The sequence below is a fragment of the Rhinolophus sinicus genome, linkage group LG05 (assembly GCF_036562045.2).
Source record: "Rhinolophus sinicus isolate RSC01 linkage group LG05, ASM3656204v1, whole genome shotgun sequence".
Classification (NCBI taxonomy): Eukaryota; Metazoa; Chordata; class Mammalia; order Chiroptera; family Rhinolophidae; genus Rhinolophus; species Rhinolophus sinicus.
In genome coordinates this window covers 101,194,501-101,210,519 of record NC_133755.1, presented here as the reverse complement: position 1 = coordinate 101,210,519, position 16,019 = coordinate 101,194,501, and the positions used below count along the sequence as shown (strand labels likewise).

At 37.1% G+C, this 16,019-nt stretch overlaps 1 protein-coding gene across 29 annotated transcripts in view; it reads left to right on the top strand.

Moving 5' to 3' along the window:
• The window catches only part of DST (dystonin), a 428,022-nt gene that overhangs the window by 297,534 nt on the left and 114,469 nt on the right, over positions 1-16,019 (top strand). For 23 of the 29 annotated variants that reach the window (XM_019734631.2, XM_074333118.1, XM_019734623.2 and 20 more), the window contains 9 exons: positions 90-239; positions 380-595; positions 782-931; positions 1,783-2,016; positions 3,500-3,652; positions 5,043-5,276; positions 5,782-6,048; positions 9,131-9,679; positions 10,725-10,901. In XM_019734631.2, coding sequence (XP_019590190.2) covers positions 90-239; positions 380-595; positions 782-931; positions 1,783-2,016; positions 3,500-3,652; positions 5,043-5,276; positions 5,782-6,048; positions 9,131-9,679; positions 10,725-10,901 — 2,130 coding nt within the window. The remainder of the gene's footprint in view (positions 1-89; positions 240-379; positions 596-781; positions 932-1,782; positions 2,017-3,499; positions 3,653-5,042; positions 5,277-5,781; positions 6,049-9,130; positions 9,680-10,724; positions 10,902-16,019) is intronic. The other 6 variants (XM_019734644.2, XM_019734643.2, XM_019734642.2 and 3 more) reach the window with 1 other exon arrangement.

Below are 16,019 nucleotides of genomic sequence, written 5' to 3'. Positions count from 1 at the left end.
GAGACATGGGGGAATAATCCCATACATTGTATTTGCTTTAAAAACCTGCATAAAGACTATTGAATTAAAATTTCCTAATTTGTGTTTAGTTTTCCAATGAGTTACAGCAGTGTCTACAGCACACATCAAAAATGCAGGAATATTTGGCTTTGCTTCAAGATATGAAACCCCCCTTAGACAACCAAGAGTCTCTGGATAACAATCTGGAAGCTTTGAAAAAACAACTGAAACAGTTAGAGGTAAGAATTGTCTGCTGCCTGTTAGGGATGGTAGTCAGCTAATGTTAATTTGGAAAAATAAGCAGAGCCCTTTTATGTTTTGAATATTAGTTATATTTGTGTTTCTTACTAAATTGTTGGGGGATATATATTTTTTGCAGACATTTGAATTGGGATTGGCGCCAATTGCTGTTATTTTAAGAAAAGACATGAAGTTGGCCGAAGAGTTTTTAAAGTCTCTTCCCCGTGACTTCCCCAGAGGACATCTTGAGAAATTAAGTATAAGCCACGACAGTTTACAGAATGCCTTCTCTTTCCTCAGCAACGTGTCTTCAGAAAGAATGAAACAAATCATGCTCGCAATTGACGGTGAAATGGTAGGCATCAAAGTATTCCACACTGAGTCAAATTGGAGTTTTGAAGAAAATTTGATTATTTAAAAATTTAGTCCTAAGATGAAGTATTTTATTTTCAGAGGGTTGAGCCTTTCAAACAGAATCATCATTTGTAGGAATTTGAAATTTGGGGACAGACAGAAATGGATACACAATTTTGTTTTCTAGTCAAAACTAGCAGTTTCCCATGAAGAATTTCTGCACAAACTTAAGTCATTCTCACATTGGATATCAGAGAAGAGCAAATCTGTGAAGGATATGGAGACTGTGAATGTTCGAGATACTGAATGTATAAAGAAAACTTTGGAGGTACTCAAGGCAAGTATCAAAATAAGTAAGACAAAGCAAATTTAAAAACTTGTGGATTTAGTATAACAAATGTTTAAAAAACTACGACTTTGCTAAAGCTATAAACTATTATTTCCTTTCTTTGTTTCTGCATGATGTTGGTTCATAATTGTTGCAACTATAAAATAATCACAACTTTATGGATGTCATTTTGATGCTATCCCAACTGCCATATCAAACTCTTACTACCATTGACATGTTACGATTTGTATTTATGTATTTATATATTAGTCAAATCCATAATAGTATAAATACATCATACTATGAGTTGTATTCATATATTAGTCATTTTTGTCGTGCCCTTTTTTTCTTCCAAGTTTTTAATTTGAACAACATGCCTCATGAATGATGGTTAGGCTCCTGGCTCCTGGCTTGTGAGTCAAAAAACTGAAATTCTGGCCCATTTAAGTCATGTTTCAAATTTTCCCTGATCTTGTTTATGTGTTAATGGCTACTATAAATGTTAGCAAGCAATATTTTAATGTTGATACTTCTCGTCATTGTGCTAAATGGACATAAGTTGGATCTTTACTTTTTGTCAGCGTTACATTTTAGTGTGATGTGGCAGGCAAGGGTGAAATATTCTTGGAGGGGTTATCTTTTTATATAATATTAATTAATTCAGTATTTAAATAATTTAATCTATAGTTGATACTAGATGATAAGTAGATTTTCGACAAATTGAAAAATAAAAGAATATCAATAAAACCTTGAATCCTTTGATATATAAAACATATTTTAAAAACTGAATATTATCGTTCATATAAACTTTACATTGTGGCTTAATTCCCTGTTGGTCACTTGTACTGCTTTCTTCACAGAATGTGTTAAAAGACCTTGGACATACCAAAATGCAGTTGGAGACCACTGCCTTTGATGTGCAGTTCTTCATTTCTGAATATGCACAAGATCTGTCTCCCGACCAGAGCAAACAACTGCTGAGGCTCTTAAATACAACTCAGAAGTGTTTTCTTGATGTACAGGAATCAGTTACTACCCAGGTGGAACATTTAGAGACTCAGTTACAGCTAGAACAAGATCTTGGTGATCAGAAGGTTTGCCTTTCTTTGTGGAGTTGGAATTCTTTGTTTTCAGTTCTTCAGTGTGAAACATGTAATGTAGACACCCAGGGAATATGGCATGATAGGAAAGGCTTTCTGGAAAGGCAGTTAATGGACAGGGTGTATATATAATGTAGAGATTCTACAATATAGCATAATATTATTTTATACAATAATTCATTGATTTTAATTTTCATGACTCCCTAAAACTACTGTTTTCAGGTGAGAGTTTGCACTCTTTCCCTAGGAGTAGACTATGTGGATGCACTCAGAAATGTCAAGGGGTGGATGGATAGATGAACCTGAGTAAAGAAAGTTGAGGCCATCTTTCTCCTCTAGGAGGCAGTATGGCCAAGCAGTTCAGAACCCTGGTCTCTGGAGCCAGACTGCCTGTGTTTACATCCCAGCTGCTCCATTCATTTATTGTGTGACCCGAGGGCCAATCACTTAACCAGTTTCCTCATTGGTAAATTGGAAATAATAAATTGGAAATAGTGCTTACCTGGTAGTATTGTAAGCATTGATTAAATATATATATATATATGTATTGCCCAGCATATGTTAAGCTCCTAGTAAATATGACCTATGGCTATAAGATGAATTAACTAGTAGTATGTGTATATATATATATACCAAGGGTGCCAAAAGAAATGTATACACATTTTAAGAGATGTTACCTATGCTCAAGCAGTAGTTCGCCATAATCAGAAGTGTCTGGATGCTGATGGTAACCACTTTGAGCACCTCTTATAATTGCAGAAGTCAAACATGACTTGTGTTCGTCTTTTGTTATTGGTATATATTGAGTATTACAATTAATACAGTTTTTTCCTTTCTGAAAATGTGTATACATTTTTTGACATCCTCTGTATAATAGGAAAATAAAAGATGCAAGTAATTGACATGAAATAAATCTCTTAGAAATATTTAATGAATTATATTAGAGTGCTGCATCCAGCAGTAATCGATAATGACCAAAGGGGTGGGAATAGAATTAGACATAGTGACTCAGTAAAAATATTGCATGCAGTGTCCTTTTTATTATTTCTCGAAGCACCCAGGCATTGTTTCTAGCATGATAACCTATATGCACATATCAAATATATTAACAGACAATCATGACTAACTTCTGTTTTGATATCCTTTTACAGAATTAATTGTGTGTGTCGCAGGTTTCAAGAGCTTAAGAAAATGGAATGTTTCTTCCTGTCGGTCCGAAGTTCCATCTCTCACACATGTGCATGGCCAGTATTCTGTTGAGCAGTTTCATCCAAACATGATCTCTTTCCTTGTACATGGGACATGCTCTTACTTTCTGTGTCACCTAGCTCAGTTTGTACCCCACTGCTATCATGTTTACAGCATACTTAGAAAAGCTTATTTAGAGGAAACTTGCAAAATGTGTTCTAATAAGGAGCTATCACAATAGTGAGTTTATGACCTCCATTTAAGAGGCTTTGGTTTTGCTCCTTTTTAGATGGTGGCAGAGCGTCAGCAGGAGTACAAAGAGAAACTGCAAGGGATATGTGATCTCCTTACGCAAACTGAAAACCGCCTGATTGGTCACCAGGAAACCTTCGTGATTGGAGATGGCACAGTCGAATTAAAGAAGTACCAGTCCAAGCAAGAGGTAGAATTTGGCTTTGCATCAGCAGGTCAATGTTGATGTTAAGTTTGGTTACTGTTATTTGGAATTCATTTAAAATGACTGCAGAGTAGCATCATTTTTAGCTTTTCCAAGGCAAGGTGTACCTAGATGCCCCCGACCCTCCTGAGCTATAAACTTTATACTAAGAGTTCCATTTCCAACCTCAAGCAAGCCAAGTAATTTTCTTGACTAGTTTTTGGTAATATAGTGAATGGTAGAGATATAAAGGTGTGATAGTGGAAATACCTTATGAGATGAGTTAAAACTTGGATCCTTTAAGACCAACCTACTCACTTGCAAATCAGATGAAATAGCCCTCAGTTTGGATTCTTTCTCTTGTTTATTCCTTTCAACTTTCTTTGCAGTTTGTCCCTTTTCATTGAAGGAACAAACAGTAGTGGCAGATAAAGATATCTTTATTTTGATGTCAGAAGAAATAATATTCTCATCTTAACTAGTTAGCTCTTGCTCTAAATTCCAGACTCTACATGTTGTTAACTTTATAATTTAATCTTTTTGTGCTACAGTTTTTTCATCGGTCTTAGTTCCATTGCTATGTTATTGTATGAGTTAAGTAAATATTGTGTGTTAAGTGACTAGCACAGTTAATGTCACATAGTAGTGGTTCAACAAGTAGTATCTCTTTCAATTTAAATACTTCTCAGAAAAATTTGAGGAAGCTTAAAATAAAAGGATGCATAAATAATATGAAAGCTCAAATACAGTGCAATACAGAGAAGAAAATGCAAAGTAAAGGAGGAAGAGAAGAGGAAAAATTACACAGAGAAATCTAGACAGAGGAAAGGTATAACTGCTAAGGAGATTTCTTAATTTTGAACTTCTTAACAGCCAAGGCAAAGGTGCAAACATAATATATTGTAGAGCTCTAGTGTTTAGAAGAAGAGATTATCTTAGTATAGAAATTATCTTAGGCACAACTTAGCTCATAACTTGGAGACCTATTTGTTTTTATCCTGAGCAGTAGATGCATATTAAAACATAAATGTTTAGAAATGGAATAAATAACATGGCCAGGTATTTAAAAGCTTTGCAAATGAGCTTATATAATGTGAAAATATCTGGTATATGCCAATTTGTATAAATTGTATACTGAGTACTTTGTTGTTTTCAATGTTTTACAAACCGCATCTCTGTTAAACACGAAAATCTCATACCTTTCTTTAGTGCTTTCAAATTACATTAAATATTGTGACTTAAATAAACCAACTCAAGTTAACATATTGAATACGCTTTTTCAGTCTATACATGCTAGATTCTCCTTTTCTGCTCACTTCCTCTTTTAGAATTACAACTCAGGATAAATTAAATAGGTAATAATTTAATAAGATTTGTTTTCTTTTTGTATTATAAGGAATTGCAGAAAGATATGCAAGGAAGTGCACAGGCTTTGGCAGAAATAGTGAAAAACACAGAGAACTTCTTAAAAGAGAATGATGAAAAGCTGTCACAAGAAGATAAGGCTTTGATTGAACAGAAACTTAATGAAGCTAAGATAAAGTGTGAACAGCTTAATTTAAAGGCAGAACAGTCGAAGAAGGAGCTGGATAAAGTTGTGACGACAGCAATCAAGGAAGAAACTGAAAAGGTCCTTATTCAAATAATGGGTACACTGTTGCTTTTGTTGAAAATGATTAGTGTAACAGTTTTTTGATTTATTAAATGACATCAGGTAGTGGTAAGCAATCATCATTTAGTACCTGGGACTACAATTTTGGGTTTCCAGGTTTGTAATTGACCAAATACTGCAGTAAGGTTGAAGAATTGGCTTTACTTAACTTAAAACAAAACAAAACAAAACAAAACAACATTTAAGTGGGATTATGAGAGTTTCTACTTGTGAAATATATAGGGACTCATTAATTACTATAGTTAAAGCTTAGGAATATGTTTTTAAGACCAGTGGAAACTTAAAAGTAATTTCCAGTTCCTTTAAGGTTTCACTTCAGTGTGTTCAGTTTTCAGTGTGTATCAGTTTTTAGTATCCCCATTCTAATTGTAAATTATCTAAATATTTACCTTTAGCATGTCTTAAAACTAATGCCTTGGCCCATGTTCAGAATACCCATTGTGAACTCCCCCCTCCCCCCCAGGTTGCCGCTGAGAAGCAGCTGGAAGAGAGTAAAACCAAAATAGAAAACCTCTTGGACTGGTTGTCAGATGTTGACAAAGACTCGCAAAGGGTGGGGATAAAACAGAAACAGGTGATTGAACAGAATGGGACTCATTTTCAAGAAGGTGATAGCAAGTCGGCGATTGGAGAAGAGGATGAAGTTAATGGTAACCTGTTGGAAACTGATGTTGATGGGCCAGTTGGAACCACTGAGGAGAATCTGAACCAGCAATACCAGAAAGTTAAGGTTCGTTGTCTTAAACATAATGATACTGTAAAATTCTATTTTCACGTCGGTAAACATAGGAACAACTTAGCACATGTCTTGTCTTTTCAAACCTTAACACCTTGCGTACGGATCACAAGAATCTTCACAAGGGATTTAAACCCTGCCGTATGCAACGTGTTAATGACCATTGAGAATAAAGTCCTTTTTTCCCCCTAGGTCCATCATTATGGCAAATGTAAGTTATTGTGAGAATTCCAAGCAAGTCAAAACAATGAGAAATCAATCATTAAATATGCCATTCTTATAAGTGAAGCAGAGTTATAATTAATAGAAATAATAATAATACAACAACGAAGATTTATAGAACAAATTACAGTGGGCCAGGCACTCTCTAAGTTCTTCCCATTTTAATGCATTTAGTTCTCCCAGCTACTCTTTGAGATTATTATTCTCGTTTTACAGATGGGGAAACCGTAACCTACAGAAGGAAACTAATTTGCCCGAGGTGACACATCCAATAAGGGAGGGGTTTGGACTTAATATTAGGCCGTGAGCTCAGTCATTGCTACCTTTAAGCCATGTTCGTAGTGCAACTTTCTGTGATGTTCCCTCTGGGCCTCAGCTCATCTCTACGGTGAATGCTAGTATTGAGAAGAGGAACAAGAGGCCTTTTAAAAATTCACTGCCTGGTGGAAATCAAAGCTAACGTTAATGCTACTATGGGACCAAAGGCAACTTTCGAAAACCAGTTTCAAGTGTCCCGTAATTGATCATTTTATTTCAGCGTTTGACATTTGGTAGTGAGACGACTGGGTTTTTAGGAACTTCTGCAGTTCTTTGTGCTTTCCTCCAAGTTGAAGTCTCTGGAAGAGTATGCTGTCTGTGAGGTTCTGATGTTACAGAAAATATAAATTAAACCAGAAGTAGGGTGGAAGTATTTACTGTATCACAATGTCAAGGGACCTTATTGTAATTGTCTCTTATAATGAAATTATCTAATGAATTCCTGAAGGAACCTTGTGAGTCAGTGACAGAGAAGTCAGGAAAGGATAGTAAATTGACCCAAGTAGTGAAAAACACCAGTGGGCGGACTCAAAGATAAAGATGCCTCACGGGAATGTCTTTGTTTTTAGTCACAGCATGACGTTTGCTTTCTGATGTGTTAGCGTCTATGAAAATGACACTCTGAAAATACTTTAGCAATTCCTCATTTCCTGGTAGAGAGATGACCAAAGAGCCTGACCAAGGTTCTGTGTCTAGATCTTTCTAGGCATGCCTCAGTGCTGCACATGCTGGGCCAAGCTCTCCTCTTCCTACAATCTGAGTTTTCTCATCTGTAAAAAGAAGGGGATGGATCAGATTATTTATAAGGTGTTCTATACGTCTATCCAACCTACTGTGTGCAAAAGACCTACTGGAGGATAGTGTGTGAATATAATTTGAATGTCAATGGCACAGCCTGTGGGAGAAAAGTGATTTAGACAAAATATTTATCATTTGCCCACAGTGTGGCAGGCATCATTACAGACAGTGAGAATACAAATATTAATGAGTCTGTTCTCTGCTGCCTAATTGGGATCAGACCTGTAACGGAACCATTGCCCTGCAGCAGTGCTTCTCGGTCCTTTGCACTTCATGGCATACAGTTATTATTATTCAGCCACTGTTCTGGGTACTTGGGGTTCCCCAGTGAGCAAAATAAATTCCCTGTTCTGGTGCTTGCATACTAGGAGGTGAGGATGATAAGGCAGGCAACAGAGAACTAAATTTTATGGGGTGTTAGAAGATAACTTTTTGCTAAGAGAAAAATGTTGAATTGGGTACAGGCGGTTGAGTGTGGAGTTGGGGCGAATTTTCAGCCTTGAATACGATCCTCAGAATAGCCCACTATGAAGAGATGAGATTTGTGGGAAGATTTAAAGGAGGGGGGTGGGTTGGCAAACAGATATCTGGGGAAAGAGCTGTTACCAGGCAAGAGAACAACTGGAGAAAAAGTTGCTAACGTACCTAATAAGATGGGGGTGAAGATAGGGGTGGGAGAGGCCAGAATGCTGGGAGTAGAGTAACAGAAGGCCAGGCTATAGAAAGAGCTCTGAGGTAATGGGATCAGATTATTTGGTTCCGTCTAAGTTAGTATAAGAAATGTGGAAAGTTGCCCACAAGGATTGTTATCCTTTTGGTCATATTTGTATAGCATATTGGGGTCAATGGGAAAGCTGCTTCTGGCTGGAGAGAAAGGGACTCTAGCCGCCTGAGTCCACCCCACCTTCCCTGATGGCTGAGGTAATTACTAGCTCTGCACACCTGTGGCCTCTTTGCAGCATACTTGCCGGAGACTCTGCCTTCTGCCTTCGGAGTGGATTTTAGTTCCTGGCATGTGTCAGGTTCTTTGGGAAGGTTCTGCATATGTGATCTCATGTACTCCTTTCAGCAAACCTGTGATGTGCAGGGGTTATTGTCTCCATTTTCAACATTGCAGGAAACTGAGGCTCAGTAAAACTCGTGGCTTCCGTTTTGTTTTGTTATATGTGTCCCTCTAACTTCAGTGGGCTTCTCTGAATGTATGTTGTTCTTGCTTAATTATTGTCATAGTATTTTTATAGCTTTAGAATTACAAATTCCTTTTCTTTTAAATTTAAATGAATTTTCAAGATAGTTCATAATAAAAAGTATTGCACCCATTTGCTCAATACGTAGGTAAAGACATTAGCAGTCTCTTTACAGTAGTTGTGAAGAAGCAGTGAGTAAAATGAGACCTGGTTGTAGATGCTTGTTTTAGAAATGGCACAGACATTTGTTACATTTTTTTCCAAACTTCTCTTAAAAACAGTACTTGTGCTATGTGATTACTTAAGTCCTTTCTGGAGAAGATTGGAAATCTGCTTAAAATAAGATTAAAGTTCTCCAAATGCAGCTTTTGCTATTCTGAAATTCATCAGTAAAAGGGAAATACTGTGCATCTGGAAAAGGTTGATGAGAAGCAAGTTGTCTGCCTGGAGGTCATTTAAGTCTGTAGGTCCTGAGGCAACAGACTGCTTCCTCCAGCCTCAGTGTAACCTTGTCCTTGCTTTAAAGACACAGTCGGTTTGTTTTCATGTAGGCCCAACACGAGAGGATCATTTCTCAGCATCAAGCTGTCCTCATGGCCACTCAGTCCGCACAAGCCTTGCTCGAGAAACAGGGTCACTATCTCTCGCCGGAGGAAAAAGAGAAACTGCAAAAGAACATGAAGGAACTCAAAGCGCATTACGAAACGGTGCTGGCTGAGTCAGAAAAGAAAATGAAGTTAACACATTCTCTGCAGGAAGAGTTAGAAAAGTTCGATGCTGATTACAGCGAGTTTGAACACTGGCTGCAGCAGTCAGAGCAAGAACTTGAAAACCTGGAGGCTGGTGCAGATGACTTAGATGGTTTAATGACCAAACTGAAGAGGCAGAAGAGTTTCTCAGAAGATGTGATTTCTCACAAAGGTGATTTGAGGTACATCACCATTTCTGGAAACAGAGTGTTAGAAGCAGCCAAATCTTGCAGCAAAAGAGATGGCAGTGGGAAGGCTGACCAGGATAATATTGACACTTCTTCAACTCACAGAGAGGTCCAGAGCAAATTGGATCATGTGACCGATCGGTTCAGGTCTCTCTACTCTAAGGTAATTTTATTTTTATGTTTTAAGGTGAAGATCAATCTGCGATTATAGTTTTACTCTATCTTCTTAACTGTTGTTTTGGGAATTAGAAGCAAGAAACCTAAAAATATGAAGCAGGGAAAATAAGTTTAATCCTACTTCCCTCAGTCTTATTCATCTTCTTTACTTCTGAAAAATGTGTTTTAGGACTAGGTCTCTGAAGTTATTTTTTCAATTAGTTTGGAGTGATTTTTAGGCAGCCATAGCTTTAAAACGCTCTAACACCCAATATGACCACCAGGTGGCGTTTATGCTTTTTCTCCAAACGAACAGTGCCTTGCTAATTTTTGCAGCCTCTCAAGCTTGAGAACTCAAGTTTCATCTTAGATAATTTCCTTCACAAGTACGGCAGGTGCTTCTTTTACAGATAATAGTTGATCAGTGTATTATTTTAATGTTTGATGGCTAACAGGCTCTTTCAGCTTCTCTTACTCACATGGACAAGTAAGAGCTCAAAAAAAAAATGTAAGAAAACATTTCCCTGTTTACTATCTAAGCTGAACAGACTGACGAAGTTGCACAAATGATTTGAAAAGCGTCATTGAGTCTTGGCCTTTGCTTCAATCTGATATAGATTATATGCCCTCCTTATGTTAATCAATCTTGTGCAGCATATACAAGTGATTTATTAAGCACCTTCAAAACCTTTCCATCAGATACATAGCTATTCACATGGTGTATAAAACTCAGTTGGAATGTACCCTGGTAGATCAGCCTCTTCTGATGATTAATATCTAAATCCTTCAATCTGGATTAAGATTCAGCCCTTGTAAAGATGTTTTCAAATTGGCATAAATTGAAGACTAATCTCATTTTTATGGTACTTTTTGACTTGTCAGAGGAAGCTTCTTCATATAAAGGAGAAAAAAACTCAACCCTCCAGTTTTCACTCACTTTGGTTGAAGTGTGGTGTTTTCTAAGTTACATAACTCATAGGTCCTAAGGCTATTTAATACATACAAAAATAGCATATTTTAATCCTCCACCCTTTTCTCTTTTGTTATTTTAGTGCAATGTCCTTGGGAATAATCTTAAAGATCTGGTGGATAAATACCAACATTATGAAGATGCCTCATGTGGACTTCTTGCTGAGCTGCAGGCCTGCGAGGTCACAGCAAACAAACACTTATCTGAACCCATTGCTGTGGACCCGAAAAATCTGCAAAGGCAACTAGAAGAGACCAAGGTAAAACAAAAAGAGAGACACAGAGAGAGAGAAAAGAAAGAGATCCAACCCTTTAATAGTCTTACCGAAAACCTTTTACTTCCCCACACTTGTGGTAGTTTCACCTAGGGAAAGGGGACAAAGGATAGGAAAAGTATACTTCTCCCTCTAGAGGGAGTTATAACTAGTTCTCCACAGTCAATTCATTTCTCTTTCTGATGCGATTGTTTTTCCCACTGTTGTTTAACTGGCTTGATTGACATTGCTGTTATTGCTTGTTGCCTGCATCCTACCGCTCCTTCCTCCCCAGACAAAAACCAGTATTTTCTGGGCCCCTTGTTTATCTTATATATTTTGTTTTTTGTCTTTCTCAGACATTAGAATTAAGCTAATGAGGGCAGAAGTTTTTATTTAGTTTGCTGTACAGACTATAAAATAGTACCTGGCCCACAGTCACTATGCAGTAAGTTTTTGTTTAAGAATGGACAGGTGAGAGGGAGGAAGGGATGTCACTGTCACATGCGGGAACTGAGGACCAGGATTGGTGTTCCTATTTAGTAGTCCCGTGATGCACAGACACAAACTTCAGTTATTACCTTAGCACAGTTCTAAGAAAGTCTGCTTGCTCTTTCAAAAATGTAGACTTGATGTGGGAATTGCATAATTGTGGAGGTCTCAGTCCTACCCACAGTGTCGAAGAGAGTCTCTATTTCTTAAATTGTAGGCATATTTTAAGATCCTCGTGTAAGGGGAGATAATTTTTGAAATATCTTATTCTTATTTCATATGACCAATAATTTTGAGTTTGGAAGTTTAATTTCATAAATCTATTCTGTGATTCCTTTTAGCAGGTGAGTAGCAGTAGCTGATTTCTACGAGAGCTAGAAAGAAAGTGAACACTGTATTGCCAGTTAAATAACTGCCTTTCAGAATTTAGTTGCATCTGTTAGTTATAGAATCAAAACTCTTTATTGTGCCATTAGCAAGGAAAACAGATACCCCACTGAGTGAGCTTAACATTCGGTATTGCCTGACACTGGTGATTTCTGGCTGGGAGAAAGCTAAGTCATACCCTGGGGTGAAATGCGGCCGATGAAGACCAAGGCAGAGAGAAGGGAGGTGGTAGCATGGGACAGAAGTATAGGATGAGAGGAGGGAGGACACATGTGGGGAGGTGAAGAGGCTGGCAGCACGGCTGGGAGAGTTTAGCTATCCCTACGTTAGGCATCAGGGAGATGTCTTGGGCCACGTCAGCTTCCCTACAGAGAGGCAGCCTCCCCCGACGCTGCCTCCTTCCTTTGGATGTACATTCTCAGTATTGGGTGTTTTGTTTTGTTTTGGTTTTTCTCTTTCCCACAAACACAAGCACAAGAACAGATCTGTCTTAATTAACTTTCCAGTTCTCACTTGGTTACTTTTCCAAGGGCAGTAGATGTGGGAGGGTCAGAGGAGGGGCTATTACATAAAAGCTACTATTTTGGCAAGAAATGCCAATAGCTTAAGAGAATTATTAAGATTTCCTATATTACATTTAATGATGTAATTGGGTATTTTTAGTATAGGAAAGTGTATAAAATAGAAATAACTCATTTTAAGTTAGATATACGAGATTGGACAATTAAATTCGTGAACTCATCCTAGAAAAAGTGCTACATACCTCACTGCTGAATATCACTACGGTCGCCTTTGAGGTACTCCCTTTGGGAAGCTATGCACCTGGTTTACCCTTCAGAGCAATTTTGGAACTCTTTTTCTGGAATGGCCATCAGAGCTGTGGTTGTATTATCCTTGATGTCCTGAATGACATCAAAATGTCTTCCTTTCAGTATTTCCTTTAACTTCAGGCAAAGAAAGAAGTCATTGGGTGCCAGATCAGGTGAGTAGGGAGGGTGTTCCAATACAATTATTTGTTTACTGGCTAAAGCTCTCTTACAGACAGTGCCGTGTGGGTTGGTGCATTGTCGTGATGCAAATACCATGAATTGTTGGCAAAAAATTCAGGTCGTCTAACTTTTTCCCGCAGCATTTTCAGCGCTTCCAAATAGTAAACTTGGTTACCTGTTTGCCCAATTGGTACAAATTCATAATGAATAATCCCTCTGATATCAGAAAAGGTTAGCAACATCATTGCAACAAGTTCACGAACTTAATTGTCAGACATCATATATTAGGAAACACTGCATTCAGTATAAAAATAATTTTTATGTAACTAGAGCAAAAAAGAAAGAAAGAAAGAAAGAAAGAAAGAAAGAAAGAAAGAAAGAAAGAAAGAAAGAAAGAAAGAAAAGAAAACCCAAAAGAATATTATGGCTTTTAAATTAAGCAGAAACATGAAGTAATTATAAAACAGAGAAAAACATACTTGATATGTGGTCCAAAAAAAGATTTCTCTAGTCCTGAGGCAGCTAAAGAAATGTAAAAAGGAGAGCAGTGTCTCTAAAGAGAATGAATTCTAATTAAGCCACAGCATAATTTTAAAAATTAAATGTGCAATTAAGGTTGTTCTTGGCATATGTACATATTTTCCTCTCAGTTGATCTCAGCTTGTAGAGAGGATACATTTTTATGAAAATGAGACAGTCCCCGTTTCTTTCATTTTACTAACATTTAAACATTATTTTCTTTAACAATAATATAAGCACAGAAGAATATTACAAAAAATCAGCCTTCTCTACATTTACAATGCTAACTTCTACTTATATTCTATTGTATAATAAATGCAAGTTTGGGGCACCCAGTTGGTTCATTTGAAATAATTTTGTCCAATAGCGTGTTATTTTAGCATTATTATTCAAAGGACTGTTAGCTGTATTGCCAACCATCTGATAATACTGGGCTGTAATGACACTTCTCAAAATCTGCTTCCAGGGAAATCAGTGGATAATGCAAAATTTTTGCCCCATACAAGGCACAGAAAGACAGGATTTGGGGACCAATCTAGAGGCCTGAGTTTGGACCAGGCATGGAGCTAGGTCACACTGACCGACAATGTCAACCTTCCAGCCCTGTGCTGATCTCTGGGATGGCCATAAGTCAGGAAACTTTTATGAGCTGGACAAGTACCTACAGCTTTATAATTTCTCCCTTTTCTGATGACCAAGCTGGAGACTAAGGTCATAATCTTGCAGTGTTCCCTGTCACAGATGCTTCTTTCATGATTTAATTTCATTGAAATCCATTACAAACAACATATGGTACCCGTTTGAATACTTTAATTTACAGGGTCTCCCCTCCCCAAAATTGTACTATAAACAATTCCTAATCCTGATAACATGTTAGGAATTAAAAATATTGACTCTCTTGAGCATAATTATGGAGAGAAAAGACATGGAATGTGTTGAAAAGAAGAGATGCTTCTTTTGTCATCCATTTCTGTGTTTTAAGATGGTAGGTAGGGCCATCTTTGGTACTGGATGTTTTTATAGAACCATGATAACTTTTACATATACAGAGGGTGCCAAAAAAATGTATACACATTTTAAGAAAGGAAAAAGAAACTACTAAAATTGTAATACAATGAATGATGCTAGCATTCATTTGATTAACTCCGTCTTTTGAGTGAACATCATACTACACATTGCTACTGTAATTCAATTCAACTTTGAAAAGTAATACATAGATAACATCTCTTAAAATGTGTACTTTTCTTAGCAACCCCCGGTATTTGTTTCTGTGGTAGACATTATGTGCTAGGCCCTTTGCCAGCTTTTGTGAAGACACAAAGATTTTTAAACTCTACCTTGGCCCTCGGGAAACTCACATTTTTTAAAAAAATATTTTTTTAGAGGTACCTTTAACCTTTTTTCATATCCTAAATAACCATGCAGTGCAAACAAACTGCCCCTGTGGCTTTAGTCTGGTTCTAGGTGAAGTTCCTTAGAACTTATTATGTAATAGTTTCTTAACTAAACCTTTGGGAGAATTTTCCAAGCAGATCCACTCCGATACAGATTCTTTGGCCTCTTGGAACTCTGTAGGATCTGGTATGCTGATCATAGATCCCATGTTGGTCACAGTTTTGTGGACTTTCTGATATATACACAACTGCCTGTATATTGTCATTATTTCTTAGATATGAAAATCAGTTGAGGAAATTTTTGCCATTGGCTTTAGGCATTTGTTGTCTTTTTTCTTTGTTGTTGTTGTTGAAGGCTGAAGTAGAAGAGGATCTTTTAAAATCTTATACCTGGTATCTTCTTTAATTTTTTTTTTAGTTTTTAATTATAGTTGACATACAATATTATATTAGTTTCAGGTGTACAACATAGTGATTAGACATTTAAATAACTTACAAAGTGATCACCCCAATAAGTCTAGTACCCGTCTGATACCATACATAGTTATTACAATATTGTTGTTATTATAAAACAGTACACAGTTATTACAATATGCTGTACTTTACAACCCCGTGGCTGTTTTTGTAACTGGCAGTTTGTACTTCTTACTTCATTCCCCTTTTTCACTCACCCCCCTGACTCTTCTCCCATCTGGCAACCATGAGATTGTTCTTGTTTTTTTTGTGTGTTTTTTATGTTCCACGTACAGGTGAAATCACATAGTATTCATCTTTCTCTGATTTATTTCACTCAGCATAAAACCCTCTAGGTCCATCCATATTGGAACAAATGGCAAGATTTCATTTCATTCTTTTTTATGGCAGAGTAATATTCCATTGTATATATGTATCACCTCTTCTTTATCCATTCATCTGTTGATGGACACTTAGGTTGCTTTCATATCTTGGCTATTGTAAATTATGCTGCACTGAACATAAGGGTGCATATACGTGTATCTTCTCGGATTAGTGTTTTCGATTTCTTTGTATGCCAGAAACTTTTATGAAGGCCTACTATGTGCCAAGCACTGAGCTACGTAGTGATAATACAAACCTAAATAGGATAAATTCCTAGTTCTCGAGGAGATTACAGCTTGATAAAAAAGACAAATTCACTGATAATCAAAGGGTATTTCTGAGAACTCCTGAGGGGAATACTTACAATTGGGGTAAGGAGTTAGGGAAGGCTTCCCAGCTGAATTTTAAAGGTTGAATAAGAGCCAAGCTCAGGATGATGGAGGGGTGGGGGTCGGTTGCATGGGCAGGTTGGTGTGTAGAGATGCTAAGGCACTGGGTATATAGCA